This window comes from Helicoverpa armigera, chromosome 26 (assembly GCF_030705265.1).
Source record: "Helicoverpa armigera isolate CAAS_96S chromosome 26, ASM3070526v1, whole genome shotgun sequence".
Lineage (NCBI taxonomy): Eukaryota > Metazoa > Arthropoda > Insecta > Lepidoptera > Noctuidae > Helicoverpa > Helicoverpa armigera.
In genome coordinates this window covers 6,609,341-6,631,422 of record NC_087145.1, presented here as the reverse complement: position 1 = coordinate 6,631,422, position 22,082 = coordinate 6,609,341, and the positions used below count along the sequence as shown (strand labels likewise).

Genomic DNA, 22,082 nt, shown 5'->3' with positions numbered 1-22,082 from the left:
CCGTTGATGATTTATTCTGTTGTTATTTAATAAATATATACTAAATCCATTAAATGTGGTAAAGTTATACATATTTATCATGAATATCTGTTTAAATGTAAGTATATGAACGACATCAGAAAAGTATATTTTGCTAAGCCATAGCGGGATAAAATAAAGCCTATATTCCATCCAACAGTAAAAAATATTTTTTCAAATCGGTTTAGAGCCTTTAGGTTACAAATAAACAAAAAATTCCTCTTTATTATATTAGTATAGATTAGAAAAAGAGTTACCTACTCCTGCCTGTCCACTTCATGCAGCAGAAACTAACACCCGATTCTCAAACGATTATATTATCTGCACAAAATCTAAAATCTTATCTAAAACCAACGTTAGATAAATCTGAATGCGTTGAGAAATGGGTCACTCGGTTAGATGACACAATGTGTGTATCTTTAGAGCTGTCGTTAAGCCGGTTATGCAACGGCTTCGTAACTGCTGTTTACATTGGGCCATGCTAATTGGTCCCACTGTTCGGGATTTGGTGGTTCAATGGAGAAATTACATCATTATTTGACTTGTACCTGTGTTTCGTGATTGGAGTTGAAGATGCGATAATGATTATGTATTTGTTGACAGTTATTTAGTTTTTATATTGATGATTTGTTAACTGAGGTCATGGTGTCATAGTTATATTATCCGACCAGTAATACTAAGATAACTGTATGCAAAAGTGTCTGAAAGTAAAGTACGTGACCTAGTTGCTAATAGCAATGACTATGGACTTGTGACACATAGGTCATGGTTTTGAACCAACGCATACTGGTAATTCACGCTGTTACATCATACCCTGCGAAAATACTGGGGAGACACAAGATTATTATTTAGGCATCTAGTGACCATGACAATTACTCTGTCCTTATCCTAATTTTGATAAAGATGTCTGCAAGATGTATTCTTCTTCCATACCTCCTATCTAACGTCATCTCACAAATCGTCATCGGCTTCTCCAGAACTCCAGATGTCTAACAACTACAAGTAGAAAAAATAAAGCTTTTAATTTGACTCTTAATTAGAGTCTTCTAAAGGGTCCTGCTCATAATTATCTACAGTGAGGTGTTTGATTGGGGACAAACAATCCATTCACAATGAACGACAATTTAATTATAAGCATTGTTAAAAATATAAAACTGAATATAGCACTAATAGTGTTTATTTCTCCAAGTAACTTGTTCAAAACAGCTGTTTCAGTTGCATCAACGTTACAATACGTTGTATCATCATTTACCACAAAATGTCGTTAAAGTTCTGTTTCGTCATAAAGGTGGTCATGGTCATTCTTGATTGTTTTGCTTTTACAAACAAAACAATACCTCATCGTTACTTCTAGTTATACACGTAAGAAAATTGTATTTTTATCGTTAAAACTACTTCAGGTGTTGTAGCACTTATATGGATACTTATCTCTTCTGTGTTTTCTGTCGTACTGTGTTTTCTTCTATGATGATTTCATACAACATCGGATATATTAAAAATATTGTGTTTATGCTGTACCGTTTCTATTTTAGATATTTCACTTTTGTTATCGTTGCTGTTGAACATTGAATTTATGTCTTTCTTCTTTTTACGATCTTCATATTGGATTTAGATCTTTTGTTAGCAGACTTATGTGTCCTCTAATAATAAGTATTCTTCATAAGCTATCTGATTCTTGTAAATTTTAATTACCTTCTTTTTGTTTTACCGTTAACCTGGCTCATTGCCAGCATCAGCACTAATTAAAATTATAATTAGCCCTTATTATCAAGTGAACCAGTCTCTTCGTTAAAGATGTGGCAAGTTTTTAGCCCGCCTAAGGGAATCGCGAGAAAAAACATTTGCGTTTGTGCTTATAAATTTCTTTTATCTTTTTATTTAACTTATAAATTAATTATCTCATTAGATATCACTACATAGTATAAAACAAAGTCGCTTCTTGTGACCCTATGTCCTTTTGTGCGCTTAAATCTTCAAAACTACGCAACCAATTTTCATGCAGTTTTTTATCAGATAGAGTGTCTCAAGAGAAAGGTTTATTTATATATGTATAGAAATACATGCCTAATATACTAGAGTGTTTCTCACAAACAATTTTAGATTTTAGGTTACCGAAGCGAGCCGAGGGCGGGCCACTAGTAGTTTAATAAATCGTATTGTGATGAAGTATATGTACCGTAGTATCGAATTATATTTTTAATAAGTATTTTGAAACTATAGGCAACACTTACAATGTCACCTTCCACAAGTAGGAACCCTACAGTAATCCTAACTACGCAACAAACATTTTAATCACATAAAAGCCGTATAACCTATCCTATTGTACCTGTCGGCTTTAGTCCAGCATAATACAACCGACCTGCATTGTACCAACGACCTTCATTCACCACTATTCTGCATAGCATATGTTGAATTCACTATTATGCCAAGTGTACTCATTTCCTTTTCAGACCTTTAAACTTGTATGTTTCAGCTGAATCACGGTCTTTTGCCTGTCGGCCATTTGCATTTTGAAATCATTTTTGCGATGACCTGTTAGTTTATTTATTTGGTTTTTTTTTTATGTTTGAGGCGGCGGAGTTTCCGTTGGACTAATAAATAGATGAATTAAAGAAATTGTGTTTATGTAGGTCGGTCATGTTTGAATGTTTGGACAACGACTTGAAAATTGTGATAGTTTGAGAATGTGAATGTGTGAATAGAAAAATATATCTAAATATAATCTTTCTTTATAAGACTCCGTACTGTATCTTATTTACTACTTTATCATAGTGAACTGATTATAAGTTTTATTGCAACACCAAATGCAATCAACGTTTCCCTACTTTCATAAGCACCTCAAGTTGGAATACTTTCCATCCACTCCTACAAAATGATGAATAGATCTCGAATGTTTTATTGATTCTTAATTGGATCGATTATCATAATACTGGACACTGAGAAGCGATATCGAGTTTTATAGTCGATTAACTCGTTTAGTGAATATATTTGCTTGGACTTATCTTGAATCTGATGCCTTTTAAGTTAAAAGAACTTAAGTATAGTACTTTTAATCGTTATTTATTTTTAGTTTCTGATTAATTCATCATCATCAGCCTATCGCAGTCCACTGCTGGACATAGGCCTCTCCAAGTGCACGCCACTGAGATCTATTTTCGGCTGCTCGCATCCAGCTTCTGCCAGCCGTCTTGCGCAAGTCATCACTCCACCGTGCCTGAGGACGTCCTACACTACGTTTGCCGAGGCGCGGTCTCCACTCTAGAACTCGTTTACCCCAACGGTTATCGGTTCTTCGGCTAATATGGCCAGCCCACTGCCACTTCAGCTTGCTGATTCGGTAGGCTATGTCGATGACCTTGGTTCTCTGACGGATTACCTCATTCCTGATGCGATCCCTCAGAGAAACGCCGAGCATAGCTCTTTCCATAGCCCGCTGAGCGACTTTAAACTTGTGGACCAGCCGTACCTTCAGTGTCCACGTTTCGGCTCCGTAAGTCATGACAGGTAGGACGCACTGATTGAAGACTTTTGTCTTTAGGCACTGTGGGATCGACGATGTTAGGACTCGACGTAGCTTCCCAAATGCAGCCCAACCCAACTGAATTCTCCTATTCACCTCGTCCTCAAAGTTGTTTCTACCTAACTGCAATGTCTGCCCGAGGTATACATATTTCTGAACAACTTCGAGAACGGCGCCGTGTATCGCAATCGGTTCCGGTAGAACATGTTCATTGAACATGACCTTGGTTTTGTCCAAGTTCATCCGTAGGCCGATGCGTAGAGAAGATTCAGCCAGGTCGTTCAACATCTGTTGTAGGTCCTGCAGCGTTTCCGCCATGATGACGATATCGTCAGCAAATCTCAAGTGAGAGATGTGTTCGCCATTGATGTTGATGCCGCGTCCTTTCCAGTTCAGCGTCTTGAACATATCCTCCATTGCATTAGTGAACAGTTTCGGGAAATAACATCCCCTTGTCTCACTCCTCGATGCAACGGTATGGGCCTTGTTTGCTGATTCTGTACTTGGACGGACATTGTAGCGGCTTCGTATAGACATCTCATCACTTGGATGTATCGCCAATCTACTTGACAACGCTGCAGGGACTCCAGAACAGACCAGATTTCAACCGAGTCAAAGGCCTTCTCATAGTCCACAAATGCTAGACACAGGGGCTGATTATACTCTTCGGTCTTCTGTATAATCTGCCGCACCGTGTGGATGTGGTCTATGGTGCCGTATCCGCTCCGAAACCCAGCCTGCTCCGGTGGTTGGAATTCGTCGAGTCTTCGCGCAAGTCGGTTCGTGATCACTCTTGAGAACAGCTTATATACGTGGCTTAGGAGGAAAATGGGTCGATAGTTCTTCAACTGGGTTTTGTCTCCCTTTTGAAGAACAGGACGACAACACTCCTACCCACGCCTCTGGAGTTCTCCTTCAAACAGGACAGCATTAAAAGCTTCTGGAGCTCCCCAGTACGGGCTTACCTCCTGCTTTTAAAAGCTCTGTTGTAATGCCATCCTCGCCAGGGCTTTTCCATTTTGAGCTGTCTCAGAGCGATCTCGATTTCGCCACTGCTGACTTCTGGCAGGTCTTCGGTGAAATGGCGTGTTAATGTGGCTCTAGAATCCTCATTTCCGGGATCAGGTCGAGATGCATGCGATGCGTATAACCGGCCATAGAAATTTTCCACTTCCGAAAGGACTGCCGGCACCGAAGAAACGACTTCTCCACTTGTTGTGGTCAGCTTCGTCAGGTGGCTTCTTCCAAGAGATTGTACGAACACCTTTGACCCCCGATTCAGCTCAATTGCTCTTTCAATAGCAAGAGTATTGGAGCACCGGAGGTCACGTCGTACGTGCTTGTTGATCTCTTGGTTTAGAGCCCGCTTAGCTGACGAAGTGACAGGCGGGTTTTCACGTCGTTTCTTCATAAGCCCTAATGTCTCTTCCGAAAGCTTTGATTTCTTGCCCTTACGCTGCATGTTACACAATCTCGAACCTTCCTCCCTGAGGATCCGAACCACATATTCGTGGTTCTGGTTAACGTCTGTTGTGGTTTCCACGGCGGCAAATCGGTTCTCCAAATTTGTCTGGAACGTTTCAGATCCTGTCATGGTTTGGAGCAGTGTTGGTCGGAGCCTGGCCTTCATCAGACGGAAACGTTCGGCCTTGAAGTTGATATTCAGAGAGCCTCGGACAAGTCGGTGATCGCTCCCGGTATTAAACCTATTGATCACGGAGACGTCTCTGAATATATGCTTCTTGTTCGTCATGATGAAGTCAATCTCATTTTTAGTCATAGTGTCGGGGCTTTGCCACGTCCACTTCCTTTGGGGCTGCTTTTTGAAAAAGGAGTTCATCAAAAAGAGCCCCTCGCGCTCGAGGAAGTTGACGAGCATTTGCCCCCTATGATTCCTGCTTCCAAATCCATGGGACCCTACTGCCGATTCGCCGCAAATCTGTACTCCCACTTTAGCGTTAAAGTCCCCCATGACAACGGTGTAACGGGTCTTTGTAGTGAAGTGGAGGGCCCTTGATATATCATCAAACATATCCTCCACTTCATCGTCTGAATGTGTCGAGGTCGGTGCGTACACTTGCACTACCTTGAGGCTATACCTGTCGGTGAGCTTTATGATAAGGTACGCTACCCTGTTCGACACACTAGACACCTCCACAACGTTATCAGCTAGGGACTTATTTACCAGAAACCCAACGCCACCTTGGGATTGTTGGTCTCCCTCTCGGAAGTACATTAGGTGACCTGATTCGAGGGTTATGGTGTCCTCCCCCTCTCTTCGAACTTCACATAACCCTAATATGTGCCACCTAATCTTCCCAAGTTCCACCTCGAGTTGCGCCAGATGCGAGTCAAGCCGTAGCGTGCGGCCGTTGTACGTCGCAAGAGTCAGTTTAGTTTGGTGGCCTCCCGTAACCCGGAGATTCTTCGCACCCCCTGCCCCGCCGTAACCACGGTCGCCACCGTGACCGGGAATAGCGGGACTGCCGGGAACTAGGGGCCGTGGCTTTTTTGTGCTGCTCATGGAGGTATTTAGCCTACTGCTATCACGCTGGCCAGACGGGTTGATAGAGGGTTTTTTTTCGAGTTTTCCTTCTCTCGCACTGGTGTTCGGTGCATTTTTAACTCCATTAGTCGACTTCTACGACACCCACTGGAAGAAGGGGGTAGCGACACATGTATTCTTAAGCCGTCGCTACACGGCTGATTAATTACTTGAACCAAACTAAATTATGTTAAAATTACTTTTATTTGGTAGTTACGGTTATATTGATAGATTTACTTTTTCTTCTACAGACAACAACCCTGGGTATTTAAAAACAAAATACGGGAAAGGATTCAAACTGTAAACTATATATAGTTGAGGGAAAAGATTGAAAGTAAATCCAGTTAGTCACTGTCATTTTTTTTTATTACCATGCTATTAACTACAGTAAAAGTCGATCCACACTTACATAGTAAAACAGCTTGCAGACATACAATCTACATTTTCCAGTCCAAACAGAAGACAGTATAAATCGTATTCCTGAATTCCACCACTTTTTGCTTCCATCCTTACATGGCCGGCATTACAAACTACATATTTTAACATAACCTTATATAAATATATGTAGACGTTGCGGTGAAAGCGATCAATAAACTCGAGTAACACGATATGTGCCGGGTTTTCCTTTTAGTTAAGTAAATGTTATGTTGTTGGATATATCTTTGTAGACATAATTAGTCCCCCATTTCAAGTCAGGACATCTGCAAATTTGATTTAATCTTAGAGTATCACGCTGGTTTTTCAAGAAGTTTGTATTGTTTGGTTGTTTTGTATTTTCAAATTTCGCCGATGAAAGGTGTATCTGTATGTGAACCTATTTAATTTCTGTGGAGTTGGAGATACAAAGTTCTTTTTGTTAAAACTAAGACTACCAGCACACTGCTAACTTTTATACGTTTGTAGAGATTCGTGTTTGTTTGGGCAAATAAATCAGTACGCAGATGTTTGTTAGTGCGCACATAACATAGATCAGATATTTAGCTGGTATCAACTTTTTTGTAAACCATCAGATCAGCTGTTGGCTGACTGTTTACTGCAGTGTGCGGAAGTGCTAAGGGAGATAAGTATAGTTTCCGATTGTCACATATTCGGGAAAAGACTAAGCGGATGCAATGCAGACTAGATATCAATTATTATGATTTAAGTGTAATTTATACAGAAGCACAATAATCCCTAATAGTTTTTAATTGCTAACATTAAACTATCGATGTAATAATTGTGACTACTTACGACTTACGTCTTTTTATCGATATTTGTACGTTCTCCTGTCTTTGCAATCTTATTTAAACAAACAATTGAAAGAAAATGTTTATTCTTCTGAAGCAATTTCTTTAATCGATTGTTTTTATTAGATATCTTTGTGTACAAAGATCTGTTGACACAATGGATAGAGAGAACAAATATGTAGCTGCAACTATGATATCTATATTAATATAATAAAGAGGAATCGATATTTGTTTTTTTTTTTGTATCCCGAAGGCTCCGAAACTACTGCTGAATCGACCTGATTTTTTTTTTCAGTGATGGAAAGCTACACTCTTCCTGAGTAACATAGGCTATATTTTATTCCGGTACGGGAAGAAGTTCCCACGTGGGAAACGGTGGGAAAACAGCTAGTTGGTGATAAAATTATATTGCAATACTTGTTTCAATAAATAAGTAAATTCACTGGCATAAAAGTATTTTTTTTAATCAAACTACTTACCTACATGTAAACTGAGCATTGGTTAATTAAAATCTACCCATGTATGTACGTTGTTAAAATCGAATGTTATCTCAATTCAATTTAACCAATTTCCCTTTATAACGGATATCATTAGTACCCAGTTTTAAATGTTACGCAAGTTTGTTACTACAAGAATATGAAAACTTAAAAAAAATGTTTTGTAACGATTCTTGTTTACATATCAAAAATGTCGGTAACAATATTTCTCAACTGCTAACCATATGTTATTTTGCTATCTGAACTAATATAATAACGAGGAATATTTTTTTGTTCGTTTGTGTGCACTAAAGATCCGAAACAATGAAACCGAAAAAAATATTTCCCTGCTGGAAAAATACTCTCTTCCCGAGCAACACATATTTTACCGGCAGTAGTGCTCACGGGATGCGGATGAAACCACGGGAAATCAGCTAGTTTGTAGTATGGAAGAATATAGTAGGATTGTACGATTTAAATTGTAATTAATAGAACGATTGTCACATCTAAGTATATCGCTTCTATTATTACTTACCACTAAAGTGTAACTACTATTAAAGTTTTTATATGATCTCACGAGTCTGAGATCACAATCTGACCAAAAGTATATAAAATATCACGTAGTACTCCATTAGTACTTAAATGACCTTGATATTGTTATTAATAGTTGTTTGAACCCTTCTAATGTTATAAACTCGAACTTCTTTCATGTATTTACTGTGTACATAAATGGTTAGATAAATAAGTAAATAATATAGCTTTGTATTTCAGAATAACATACAGGCTACTTTTTATCTGGATGTTAGAAGTAGTTCCGTACAGAAACGGGCAAAACCGCTAGCAAAAGCCAGTTATAGGAACAATATTATGTTTAACTATATACTGAAGTATATAAACTTTTGTATCATTCTCGATAAAGATATGGCTAAGTTTATTTACGTTATGTTTCACGGAATGATAACCTTTATCTAGCGGTCGGATATGTTTGAATTGCCAATAAAACTGACTAATGGCCTAGATATAGTTTATTGCATTTTTTAATTGATATAATTGCTCTATTATCTGTACTTGCGTTAAATGCTAGGAGGAATTTCACGTGTAGACTTCAGTTTTGCAGGACATTCTAGGGAATACTCTCATGGGTAAAGTCTTGAATTTGGTGCTGACTACATTCTTGAGCACTGACAATGAGCTACATAATATATCTACTATATGGCGTTGTTTGCAAATCAAACATTTTAAATCCATTCAGAAGTTTTATCATGGAGAGAGAGCCATAGAAAAAACTTTCGTGTTAATAATAAGTATAGAAGAATAAACAAGAGGTAAATAAATTGTAATTGTTATCGGCCCATTAATCAAAGACATCACTCCATTAAATACAAACTTGCAAATATTGACTCTTTGTCGGCAATAGCATAGATTATAAAAAGCAGTTTATTACTAGACATATTTTCTAAAGTACCTTGCAAAGTTTATACGAACATTGACCACCCCTACTTCCCCTATAATTGATTATATATTGCTTACGTCATTTCGGTACGTCACGCACGCCATATTTTTACTTTGATAAAAACGCTTTTTAAGTTAAAGTAATAACATAGTAAGTAACTATTTGCAATGTAAGTTTGTGAAAGAAAAGTAAATTAAATGGATGAACGTTTTATTCCTATTTGTAGTTAGTTATACAGACTTTATTGAACGATGCGGGTTTGGCTTAACAAAGCTACTTAAAGTTTGTGTTTTAAACGACCTTTTTGTTTTAAAACTACCCACATGAGATGGCCAGATAAAAGCTTGTGTAAAAATATAAATTAGGGTCCAATTGAATAATTAATCAATTGCACATTAAAATGAAGCACAATTGTTAACCAACCCTAGAAATCATTGTAAGTGGCTGTAATTATATTACACCATACAAATTAATGTCATGAAAAACATCATAAGAAATATTTCATCGTGGCATGAAATTAACCTAGGTAACACTCAACTATTTCAGAAAAATATTGATATACCGGACTGTCAATTTTCCATTCTTCATTAAAGTAAATAATAATTTTGGTTTTACATGACCATGAAACTCAATCATTCAGATATGTACCAAGACTTTATGAGTACACTCATCGCGTATCGCATGTCATTAGAAACGGCAATAAAAACCCATTATCATGTGAATTCTTATATACCGTGACAAACCTAACAAATCCATTATGATCACAAAACAATTATGTAATTACTAATTAGCAATTATAATGCTCATTGTAATATAACAGTTCAATGTCACTCAACAGAAAGAAACCGTTTTATTGACGTGGAAAGTCGATCCAAGATGGCCGTCTCAGTTTCGCGCGCTTTTCTCGTAACCTGGTTTTTCTGGCTCTTAAGCTGTTAAAGTGATGGGAAAAGTTTTATACTCGTATTGTTTTTAAATCGATAATGGAGCAATTTAATTGTCAATTCTGTCGTATAACTTGATAAATTGCTGAGATTTTGCTCTTTCTTTTAGTAGCACTTAATTTTCTAAACTATCGTTTGATCCAATTGAAATAACCACTTTAGTTAAGTTTTATGTCGGACTTCAAAGAACTCTTCAGTTTATTGTTCACCATATAATACATTTCTTGGAAATGTTTTCATTAGAACCACATTCTCATGACTTAGGGCTTCAATCAGCCTAATCATTATTCTGTCCTTAATTACTATAAAGAACTCAATTTATAAATAGTTCCCTTCGTGAAACGTATTATCCTAATCTCCATCTGTTTTGACTACAAACGAAGTCATAAATTCTCTCAACCCACAATGTTTTGGAAACGCTTGAAAATTAGCTCGTATAATTTCAAATAATCGACGAACTGAATAGAAAATTAAAAAAGCTTGGAGAATAGTTTTTGTTTATTATACTTTAACTCGATCAGTATTGCCTGCGAAATAATCTGCAGATCTTTTATCACTTTCTACTTGATGTAAATATATAGTTGCAGGTATATACACAGCGTTTAAAGCGAGGGGACGGCTACCTTCTATTTTCGGTATCACATTTTCAGTTTCAGTCGGTCTCGCGTACGGCGCGCCGGTCGCCATTCTCGGCGTAACATAACATAAAACGCGAATAATCACCGTTTAAACTTGCTCATTGGTCAGTTTTACGATCAAAATTTGAAAAATGACTGTTGATTCCACCCCGACTTCGGTTTCTGGTATCAATATAAAAGTAAGTCCATTTTTAACTCGATTTAGGAATTCGCGCACATCCTTATTCGGATTATATTTAAGTACTGGAACTTGACTGTCTCAGTGTGATATTCATAGGACGTTAAGTTGAGTCTGACTAGAATTCGCAATGAAGTTCCTTTTGTATGAGGTGCATAATGTTCCGTTATTCCTCTATTCATAAACGGGTTCTCATTCTTGGTGTTTTCATTTCTAATTCCTTTGTTTACTGGAATGCAGCTAAGAATATTTAGGTTCTTTTTTTTAGATTTATCTCTCTGTCTGAACTTTAATACAAAACAGTCCTTACTTCTTGCTTTAGGAACAACAACCTTCAGTAAATACTGTGATGAGACATGGCACACGCCTTGTCAGAAACTAAACACGGATTACTTTTATTTGTTAAAGATAACACTAGTTGGTAAAATAGTGGATACCTAGCTACAATTAAATGATGAAGTATTTTTTTCGTTGCCTAGTTTTGAATAGGTAGGTAGCAATCTAAGTGTATCTCAAGGACATGTAGATGATGAAAAGGGTGTCAACAATAAAAGGGCTCACTCTCCTAAACTCTAATCAGAAACTATTGTACATCATACCCCTGTGTAATACGACCATGATTAAGGGGGAAGGGGGAAAGGGGATGAACCATCAACTTGTCACTCACCCTTTCATGTTACAAGATATATGATGGGCCATAGATAGTAATGAATACATGTGTAAGAAAATATTGAAGATGATTTATAATCGGACAAGTTTATGAAGTAAAACAAGCGGAATTATAGCTCTAAGCCACAGATATTTCATAATCAAAGTGTTCAATATCCAATATCCAATTATTGTTACGATTCGATTCATCGCTATTTATCAAAACTCTATTTACACTTTTGTCTTCTTTTTGGTCTTGTGTTAATGTGTTTTATATCTATCTTTCCAGAGCTCCCAAAATCGTCTGCTCATCAAAAATGGGAGGGTTGTCAACGATGATGGAATGGAAGATCTGGACGTCTATATTGAAGATGGCGTCATCAAGTAAGTACTTGATACATTTAATTTTAAAGACGAAGAATATAATTTTAAATACCTTTATAGTCAACAAGCACAAGGTAAGGTATACATTTGTTTGCCAAAAATACCCGTCAGTCGATGCACGTTGATAAATGTCTGCACTAAATCTTATCCCTGTAATGGATGCAACTAGGGTAGTTTCCTGTCTAGCCATCCCGTCGCCTTGAAGCTGGATTTCAATATTACGTTTTTCTTTTTCTTCCTGTCCAAGTCTTGAAGCTTGACTTAGTAAGAGAAATGAGCAGTATCTGCAGTATGTACTGCAATATGTAATCGATGCAACTAAGTGTTACTTGGCAACATAATTAAATTATATGTACCAGGTACTCGTTTATGTTCGTGTTTTCTAAATTACTCTTTTTGCGAAAAAGTGCTCTGTACTTTTACAATCTCATAGTTCGAGTTCTTGAATGATAGAAAATAGCATCTTGTTGTCTAAACAAATCAGACATAATCTTAATACATTATGAGCTTAAACATGTTAAATGTGATAGGATGCAGGCCTAGCTCAAGCATTCATGATTGGTTAACCTATTTTCTCGATTTAACTCTCATCTATCGGAAGTTTCTTGAGAAATCTCGAATTCTCTATTTAACTGCCAACTGGTGATTAGACAGGCTTAGTTAAATCCCATTATTGCAGAGTATTAGTCAAAACAAATCATATGTACGATTCTTCCATCTCATTTCAACGATATTGTCAAAAAAGTTTACATTAGTAAGAGTACTAAATCTAAACATTGTTTGACTAATCCTCCTGAACTAAAAACTTCGTCTATTTCAACGAAATCTACATCAATAAGATTTATATTGCTCTTCTCAAATCTCAATATCTCCTAAATTGAATCCAAGTGCGAAACGGGATTGCTCGATTGCCGCACTCCCCAAGACGGTCCGTGCGGTTTATTGATCTAGCGGGAGTCCTATCTTGGCAGACGGCTACGGATGTATACACATGTATAGCGTCTATACCGGATGGAAACGCTAAGTGTCAACAGGCGGTTTCTTTGTCAATATTAAATGGCTTTGGGAACTTCTTACTGTGTCTTCAGTTCACTATGATTACAAATAATATTGAATCGAAATTGGTTGAGGTTTAATTACACAAGCAATAGAGAATAGGATCTTCGAATCTCAAAATATATGACCTACAAGGTAACCTAACCTGCAATGGATGATATACATGACCCTACTACGTATTCTATGACACATTGCCATTACGGATAAAGTCAATCCCATTTGGGAGTGTCGCTGCCAATAGCCCATTTTTTGCTTCGCCGAACAATATTGAATTAGTTGATTTAGTTATAGCAAAATGGTTTCCGACAAATTGGACATGTGGCGATTACAGTTTATTTTTTAGACGTACAAGTTTAAGTATTTTCGGGCATCATTTAAACCATCATTTCAAAAATGCATAGATTTGATTGGCTGATTCTGATGTGTGACATTTGCTAAAAACCTCACATCACATCAAGAACCAAGCCATGTCAAAGAACGATCAATATTACACCATAAAACCTAACAGCAATTACTCATGCAAATGTAGGAAACGACGTCTTGCATGAAGTAAAAGTGTACGTAATAGCGATCAGATAATTTTTCACTTTCCTCGGTATAACATCGACAGCCGCCTTGTTTACTACGCACGCGAGCGTTGTTCAGAGTCGATCAAAATAAAATGGGTTTATGGATTAACGAAATACTGTTCGTACCGTTTCACTTGGTTGGGTAATTTGGAGATTCTAAAAACAGATTGTATAGAATTTGTTATTTCGCAAGATTTCTTTTACTAAGCTTTGGGATTCTTAACTGTAGTAAAATCGTAATTACTTGTTTTTGGCTTTTGTGTTTGGGCAATTTCTATTTTGTTCTTCTGAATTCCTCGAACCATATTATGTAACATATCCTCCGATTCATCTATGATATGAGAGTAATCACTAAGCACTATTAGAAAGATTCTGAAAATATTGAAGTTTATAAATGAATCAGGAAATTCGTTTATTGAGTCATAATGTTGTCGTTCATCATCTATAATTACAAAGCGTGGGTGATGCGCACTCGCTTATATTTTCCCGAGCATTCACCGTTGCTTTCTTTTCGATAAAATTAGGAATTTGTATCAAATGTTTTTACTAATTTTAATTGTTACTCTAGCTTCTTGCTTACACAATCATTAGCCCCTGTAAGATACTTTAGTACATACTTATGTGTTTTTCAATCTTACATAGATCACAGAGTTCTAATATTGTTCTTTAATTTCCTTGGTCTTTTACTTTAGCTTAATCTCGTTTATCTTGAATAATCATTTTAACAACGACACTATAGATACTAAAAATACTCAGATCATTAACACAATTCTACAAAGCCTTGAAAGTTGAATGACAATTCGATTCACGGTCAAGGCCGTTCAACTGTTCGATAATAGCATCCTTAATGACGATAACCTCGTTTCATATCGTTTAGCCACAAAATACATAGGTACAGAAGTCAATCTCATGTATGTACTTCACTTTTCATGCCTAAACTCGGCGGTCGCGCTAGGGTCGTCAACTTTTTATGCGCATAAAACTAACGTGGTAGTGGTACTCGTATCTAATATTTGATTTATTGTTGAGAATAAAACAGGAAAAATGAAATATAAACCAATAATAATAAAATATTTAATGTGGCATACATGAGGTTAATAAACACTTTCAACGGAAATTCGTTTGAACGAGATACCGAACTTTTTCAGAAACCGCAATTTATAATTTTGTTATTCATACATATACTTATAGGTACTTACTTATTACTCTTTACTTGCGAAAAAAATATTTTTGTATGTAATGGGTTGGTACAGTCCCTGATCTAAGCTTGCTTCTACCTACAGAAACCTTGATTTGCGAGTTTTATTTCGTCTACCTTACAACATACTCTCGCCATGAATTATCAACTCCTACTACTTAGTAATAATCTTTGAGGGTAGGTTGGGCGGTTCGCCTGGGCCGACACTAGCAAAACTTATTACGGCATTGGGCCAGAGGCCGCTAGGGCGCTTACCTACCCACCTAACTGTACCTACCTACTGCGTTTATTAAAAGAACCATCGAAATATGAGAAAATAAGTAGGTCCATACTATAGGTAATACGGCAGGCTAAAAAACGACAGTTCACTGTTTATTGTTGTATTAAAACAACCGTCCACTGAACAATTACATATAATACGACTTTTTTTGTTACTCCATTATTACTTTTTCTTTTGTTATTAAAATTAAAAATATTACAGTCAAATTACAGTTAGGTAGGTATCAAAACGCGTGCACATTTATCTACCTTGTGTGTGACGCGCGTATCTCAAGAAAACGGCAGCCCCGCTCGCACTGTTTTGAGTTGTTTTGAGACAGCGCGTCTGTGAACACGCACACAGAGACACCTATGTCTGCGTGACTCGAACGCGCTTTATATGTAGATTGACTTCTGTACCTATGTATTTTGTGGTTTAGCTTTATAAATAGTATTTGTTAACTTTCGAGATTCTTGTTTGTTATCGTTTGAAGCTTATCGTTATCAACTTCAATGCGGTCTATTTTGATTTGAATTTCTTGCATCTGCGTCTATACCATATTTATTTTGCTTACAGTCAGCTCCATCTTGTCATCTCCAAAACATTACTTGTTTAAGGAATCCATCAAAATCAAATACAATTATTCAGTATAACTAACCTATCGTAAAGGAAAATATTTACAGTCAAACTGTTTAAAGGAAAACCCATTTTCCACCCACTTGAAAGATATACTTATCAAGCACACACTTGAATACTCTCACGATAGCTCGTACGTGCATCACGTTACGGTTGTTCTGCGCGGGCGCCGCCTAAGCGACTGGATGATAACCTGTCATTACGCCAATGTTTTTATCTTGTATTGGTTGTTTATTTATGCATTGTGATTACACGCACCGAGGTTGCTTGCACGCAGCTCAAAGGAGACCGCTTTGAGAATCGCTGTTCTTTAGTTTTCTCAGCATGTGTTAGGTCTTAGTTTAGCTAGACTACCACAGTATGTTCCTGAGTTATTGCCTTTGCCTGTCTTTTACCATGATCTGTATGAATATCATTTATCACACAAGTAAAAATATCAGATAATGAAGAAATGATTCACATATTAACTGACACATCCTCCGAGCCTTTTCCCAACTATCTTGGGGTCGTCTTCCAGAACACGTTTTGTTTTATCGGTAATGGAAATGAAGAAAATGCTAGCCCTTTCTTCACTTTTTATCCCGGTACGGGAAGTAGTTCCCACGGGATGCGGGTGAAACCGCTGGCAGAAGCTAGTGTAGTATAAAAATCTGAGATACATATCACATAAAACCCCAAATCATAATTGGGAATCGCAATAAAACTGCGATACACAAAACGAAGTACATGATATCGACTTTTCGCAATAAAAAGTCACGGTAACCATACGTGGGTAGACACAAGTTTACACATCGCATGTGTAGCCACTAGCCACCCACATCATAAAATATAGCCGTCGGACAAACCGGGTCACCGACAGTTATCCAACTTGCCACTTAGACATTAGTTATGGTTAAACAATGCATTTCCACGTTACCAATGGCGGGAAATAAACCACTTATGTGTACAACTTTGATTCTTAGTTCGATAAAAAGGTGCACAAGAACATAATTTCTTTTGCGGTTCCATTACTGTTGATGTTGCTGTGGAATGGTCTCTAAAGGAAAGAAATAGTGAAGAAAGTAAATGTCTTTCCCATGGCAGCCAGGATAGTTTCCCATAGTCCTCGACGTAAATGTCCCTCATGGGTGTTCGTTGTCATCCGTGGATGTAGGTAGATGGTTGCTTTGCTTTGTCTTACTTTAAAGATTTGACTCCGCTGGTCTGTTCTTCGTCTCTAAAGATCGATCTTGGTTTATATTGTGTGTGTTCTTGTTCAACTAAGAATAGTTTTTAATCAATCACGAGAGACGCTGGATGCAGCCGATGCAGGTCGCCTCCAACAGTTATCTGTGGAGATCTAAGGGGGAGGCCTATGTTCAGCAGTGGAGCCTGAGATGATGATGATGATGATGATGAATCACGGGAGACAAGACACGAGCTTAATGTGTCGGCGTTAGTGTTCATTCTGGATTTGTCCCATTTTTCATCACAGATTTGCAGAAATAAAAAAAAAAACTGCATAGTCTTGTTTCTTCCCAGTCGTCGAGACATGTCCTATATTTATGAAGTTGTAGGAGACCTAGTTTTTAAATTAAACTAGTTCGTAGTTCTTATACACTTGGGCACGGTTGTTAGTGGGTTAAGTGGAATTAACTCACGTCCCATCGAAGCTGAGATCATCTACATAGCAGATGAATATTTTGACGAATTTTAGCAAAAATAATCTGTAGGATTACTGGCAAATTGCGGTCCTTAAACTGGTTAATAAGGAGAGCGTTGAAATCAATGGGTGGTCACAAGGGTCTGACTTCAGAATTTCACTAGACTGCTCGGAACATCCTTCTAAAAATGTAATTTCTTCGATTTCTGACTAAACCTACAACTTATTTTTATTTTTATGGACTTGTCAGAAGCGAGCTGTTTCCACTTCGCGTGTCATCCCGTACCGTTGCCACGTTGTAGCATCTACTTTGCATAAAACTTACACATGACGAAAAAAAACAATAATGAGAAACGATACCTATCAATACAACACAAAAACAACAATCTCACTCAACAAACGCAAACAGTTAACAAAACAGTAATTGCTAATTACATAATCGGTCGCGTGATGTCTTTTGTGCGTTAGAAAATGCACTGACTGCCAGTATTCTCACTGACGTCGGATTGCATACAATAGCTGTGGGTCAAACACCTGAACGCTCTAATTAGTGGTCTTCGTGCCAACGCGGACCTATTGAAAGCGAGTTTTGATGCGCCGTTATTTTTCATTGTTCTCTTTTCAAATTTGAATTTTTGCGTTCTTATTTGTAATTGGTGATGGAATTTTGTTTATGTTGGTATGTGGCTGGCTGGAATTTTGTTTTTGAACTGTGGAATTCTATTTTTTTAATTTGATTTGGTGTTAGATAAAAAATTATTTGGATGGTTGATGGAATCAGTTTTATAGCACGAAATATTTTTAAAGTCAACATTATACCTATTCACAATAGGGCAACAACATTATATAAATAATCAGCCCCGTAAATACAAAACAGATATAGCTACCAGATGTAAATAAACATTACATAATAAACAGTTCATTATGGCTACTCAAGCGTTAAATTGAGCTAATTCTATCTGTCAGCCACGCATAAACGAACAATACTCTTTCTTATACCATAATCTTACATACATATACTTATATCTACCGACTATACACCGACCTACAAACATAAAACTGGCCTATAAAATTTATAAATATCGGTTTTTCCGCAATCTTATAATGCTTTGATCGGTTTTCGGAGCATATCGAAGTTACTCGCCGTATCGTGACCAAACCTAGCGTGACATTTGAAGTTTATTATAAGGCACGTCAATTTCGAGAAAATACGCACGCACTTTAGTGATGGGCACGCTCGACTTCGTTATCGATATCGACTTTTATAGTATGTATGGGTAAACTTGAAGGCCTTTGAAAGTCCGATAAGATTGAGTTGAATGCAATGTGGGTTTGAGTGACATGGCATTTTGATTAATTATTTTTGTTTGATTTATTACGTTTTGTTTATTTTAATTCAGTGAATTTGTTGGGTGCTGTAGTAATTCTTACACGAAATTCACGAAGTTATTTTCCATCATATTTACATGAATCATTTAAATATTGAATAAACAGTAAAATACTACATTGTCTTATAAAATGTTGCCGGCATTATTCCATCCTTATTCGATACTAAATAATTTTTTGTCAAGCACACGAACGTAATTCGCATCAATTCATGTCACGATTCTTATTTATTTTTGTCAAATAGGATTACAGAGCGAAATCAAATGAAAATTATGTCCCTTCTTGCAATAACATTGGACACATTACCTGAGCGCTGTAGCTACTATATCTAGCCCCGTTGAAATATAATAATGAAAGCTCTTTATTAACTTAATCAAAGGCTACCTTCGGGTCTACGTTGATTAACTTTTTTAGGTTTTCATCAAACTTATGGATAGAAGCTAGATTGCCATCCCCCTTAACCCTTAAATAAAGGCCATTTGTAATCGGAGACATGTAGGTAATACTTACCTAGGCATTTATGCAAAACATTATTTTATCGGAAAATAATCTGCATATGTCTATCGAAGTGAATTACGAAAAGAAAGGCATGGTAGGTGCTCATTGCAGGACCCCAAAGAAAGCAAGAGACGGAAAACGGTATATCGAGATATGATGACGAACAAGAACATTAATCAATTTCCTAACTCACAAACAGCTAAACCATGCTTTTAAGGAACTATTATTATCCATTCAAACTTTATGATACGTTTCACATAAAATTTCCGTTAAAACAGGATACATGGCTTCAAATAAAGTTGTAAGAAACCGCGTAGGCGAACTGGTAGTAAAGCCATTAAAAATCAAAGACATTCTGTATGCAGTCATAGTGCAGTCATGCATATTTATAGTTTGTTTACACTGCATTTGCGTTTGTTTGTTTTGTAATGGTTATGATTGAGCCCGATTGCACGCTATCTGGAGTAATCTGCATTATTTTCTTAATTGGCACTGTAGTTTTTGTAATTGATCTGTATTTATTGCTTTTGAGTGAAAATGTGTACGTTAAACGACGATAAATTTGTGCACACGGTATGATCTTCTTAACTAATATTCCTTTTGTAATAACGAAACTAATGGATATATCTCATTTTAGGCTACTTATAAGTAGACTAGTCGCAAAGTTTACTGAAGGAGAATACAGAGTTTAGAGAGGCTTTTCGTTTGCCTTCGTCCAAATTCCTCATGTTCTTCGTCAAGAAACTTCGCGAGTAGTGTAGCGCCAGTATTACAAGCAGTTGAAGACTTGTTTTGATTACTATCGCCCTTAAGAACATGTTAAATGCACAAGGAATCATAAAATAAAGACAAATTATTGAATTTTCAAATTATTCCCAAAATCACAAAAATACCGCGATACTCAAAGCTATTCCGTTACAGAAACGTTCTGACATCTATTTTTCGTTCGTACTCTAATTAAAAGTACACACATCACTACACTACATGTTTAGCAAGAAACTTTCAATTCCCGGAAAAAAGTGAAGATAAAAATACGCAGCGTATTTTTAGCTTTTAAGGTCATTGTACTGCAAAACGTGAGTTTAAAATGCTGGGCAGTTGTGATAAAAATTTGGCAGAGGTTTAGCTGCATTAGCTAGCGATACCTACATCTCCGTTCTGCTGCCAAATCTAGTGATTCATAGCTCTGTAGACTACAATTTTTACCTGCATATGTAGTTACTGAAAAATCTTATGTTTGAATGCGGTATTTTCAGTAACACGTACATAGACTCATAAAAATACTTTTGTAAAGTATGTAGGTATGTATACTGCAGTATAATTTTATTATCCTAAACTCAAACTGCAGTTTTATACTTGAAATATTTGTCTGCGGATAAAATAAAAAGTGTACATGAATCTTTAGTTGTATACTTGACTGTCTAAAAAGGCTGAACTTGGTAACAAATGTGTAAACTTTCATGAAATAGCTGCTGTATCTGCCAAAAAACTTTTCCTAAAAATATCTCAAATTGAGTAGATACCGATAAAGTTTTGTAGAATCCCGAACTCATAAATCAAAAGCGTAATCTACTATATACAGTCTTTCATGATATTACTCACAGGAATACTTCACAACATCAATATTTATCCCATTGGAATTTAAGTTTCCCTTTGATTCTCAAATAGTCTGCTGTCCAATATAACTATGTATGTTTATGTACTCGTTTACAGCGCTTTCACGCTAAAACGACTTAACCGATTTCATGTATGTATATAAGTAAGTGGTATACCCAAGAAGGAGATACATATGTACTTTTTACTTAGGTGCTGGTTGTAGTTCCCTCATAACATGGATTGAAATCTAGTATAAGCAAAGACTATAAAAATACGAGTAGAAGCTACATAGTTCCAAATCATCGGCTAAAGCGCTGGGTGGCAAATTGGCAATCAAGCGCTGTAATTGTTTGTTGTTTATATGCGGCTAATCCTTGGAAATGAACTTTAACCTTCACCTAGTTTGTACTGAGGTTAATAGGAAGATTAGAAACTCAGCTGTGCAGTATTACTTCCTTGGTCTGGTAGTAAGTAACATTGCGCGAAAGCTGTACACGTTGTTCCGTATTGAAATCCTTGAGTCGGGCCTAAAATCGCTTTGGGATTTATAAGAAACATTCACATAGCAGCCCGGAGGTTGGAAGTTGGTGACAGATTTACCAGCACCTCGAAGACCACGTAAATGTCGAACCAGCGCCAAATCTCTTTATTGTTGGATCATCGTCCCATCGGACTATATGAGTGATAAAGTGCAGCTAGGGCTGCTCAAACGCTCTTCTTACTAGGTAATATTTTCTGGCAGAAAATTAATAGGTACTTGATGCCTATAAAAATCGTAATTTATAATAACAAACACTTTTTATTACCACTCCCTTTAACATCCAAACTCATCATTGTGAACCATATTCGTCTGACTAAGACGAACGTGTTCGATGAATGAACGCCATCGCTTCGCCATGATGGATCGACAGGACAGCTGCGCGCCCGCATACAAACATCCAACGAAAATATTATGATGACGTCATTTATCTACGACAGTTTGTTTGTGATGTGTCATTTGTCAGCGAAATTGGTAATGACAGCTTGTGGTAACGAGTACCAATATTATAGTGACCTATATGTACGAGTATGTGTATCTTTCAGTTCTCACTGTATGCATGTGTATCTACTACATACCACATATGACTATTACCACATATGATAACAAATGACTATTTTCGGTTGTCTAGATTTCGGGACGCATTTGGTATTGTCGGATAAAGTTTGCCAAAG

The 22,082-nt window shown here is 36.8% G+C and overlaps 1 protein-coding gene across 3 annotated transcripts in view; it reads left to right on the top strand.

The window, feature by feature from the left end:
• The window catches only part of LOC110372642 (dihydropyrimidinase), a 52,460-nt gene that overhangs the window by 12,166 nt on the left and 18,212 nt on the right, over positions 1–22,082 (top strand). For 2 of the 3 annotated variants that reach the window (XM_049849518.2, XM_049849516.2), the window contains exons 1-2: positions 10,828–10,999; positions 11,936–12,030. In XM_049849518.2, the coding sequence (XP_049705475.2) occupies positions 10,952–10,999; positions 11,936–12,030 (143 nt within the window). In that variant the 5' untranslated portion in view covers positions 10,828–10,951. Of the gene's footprint in view, positions 1–10,827; positions 11,000–11,935; positions 12,031–22,082 lie in introns of those variants that run through there. The other variant, XM_049849517.2, reaches the window with a different exon arrangement.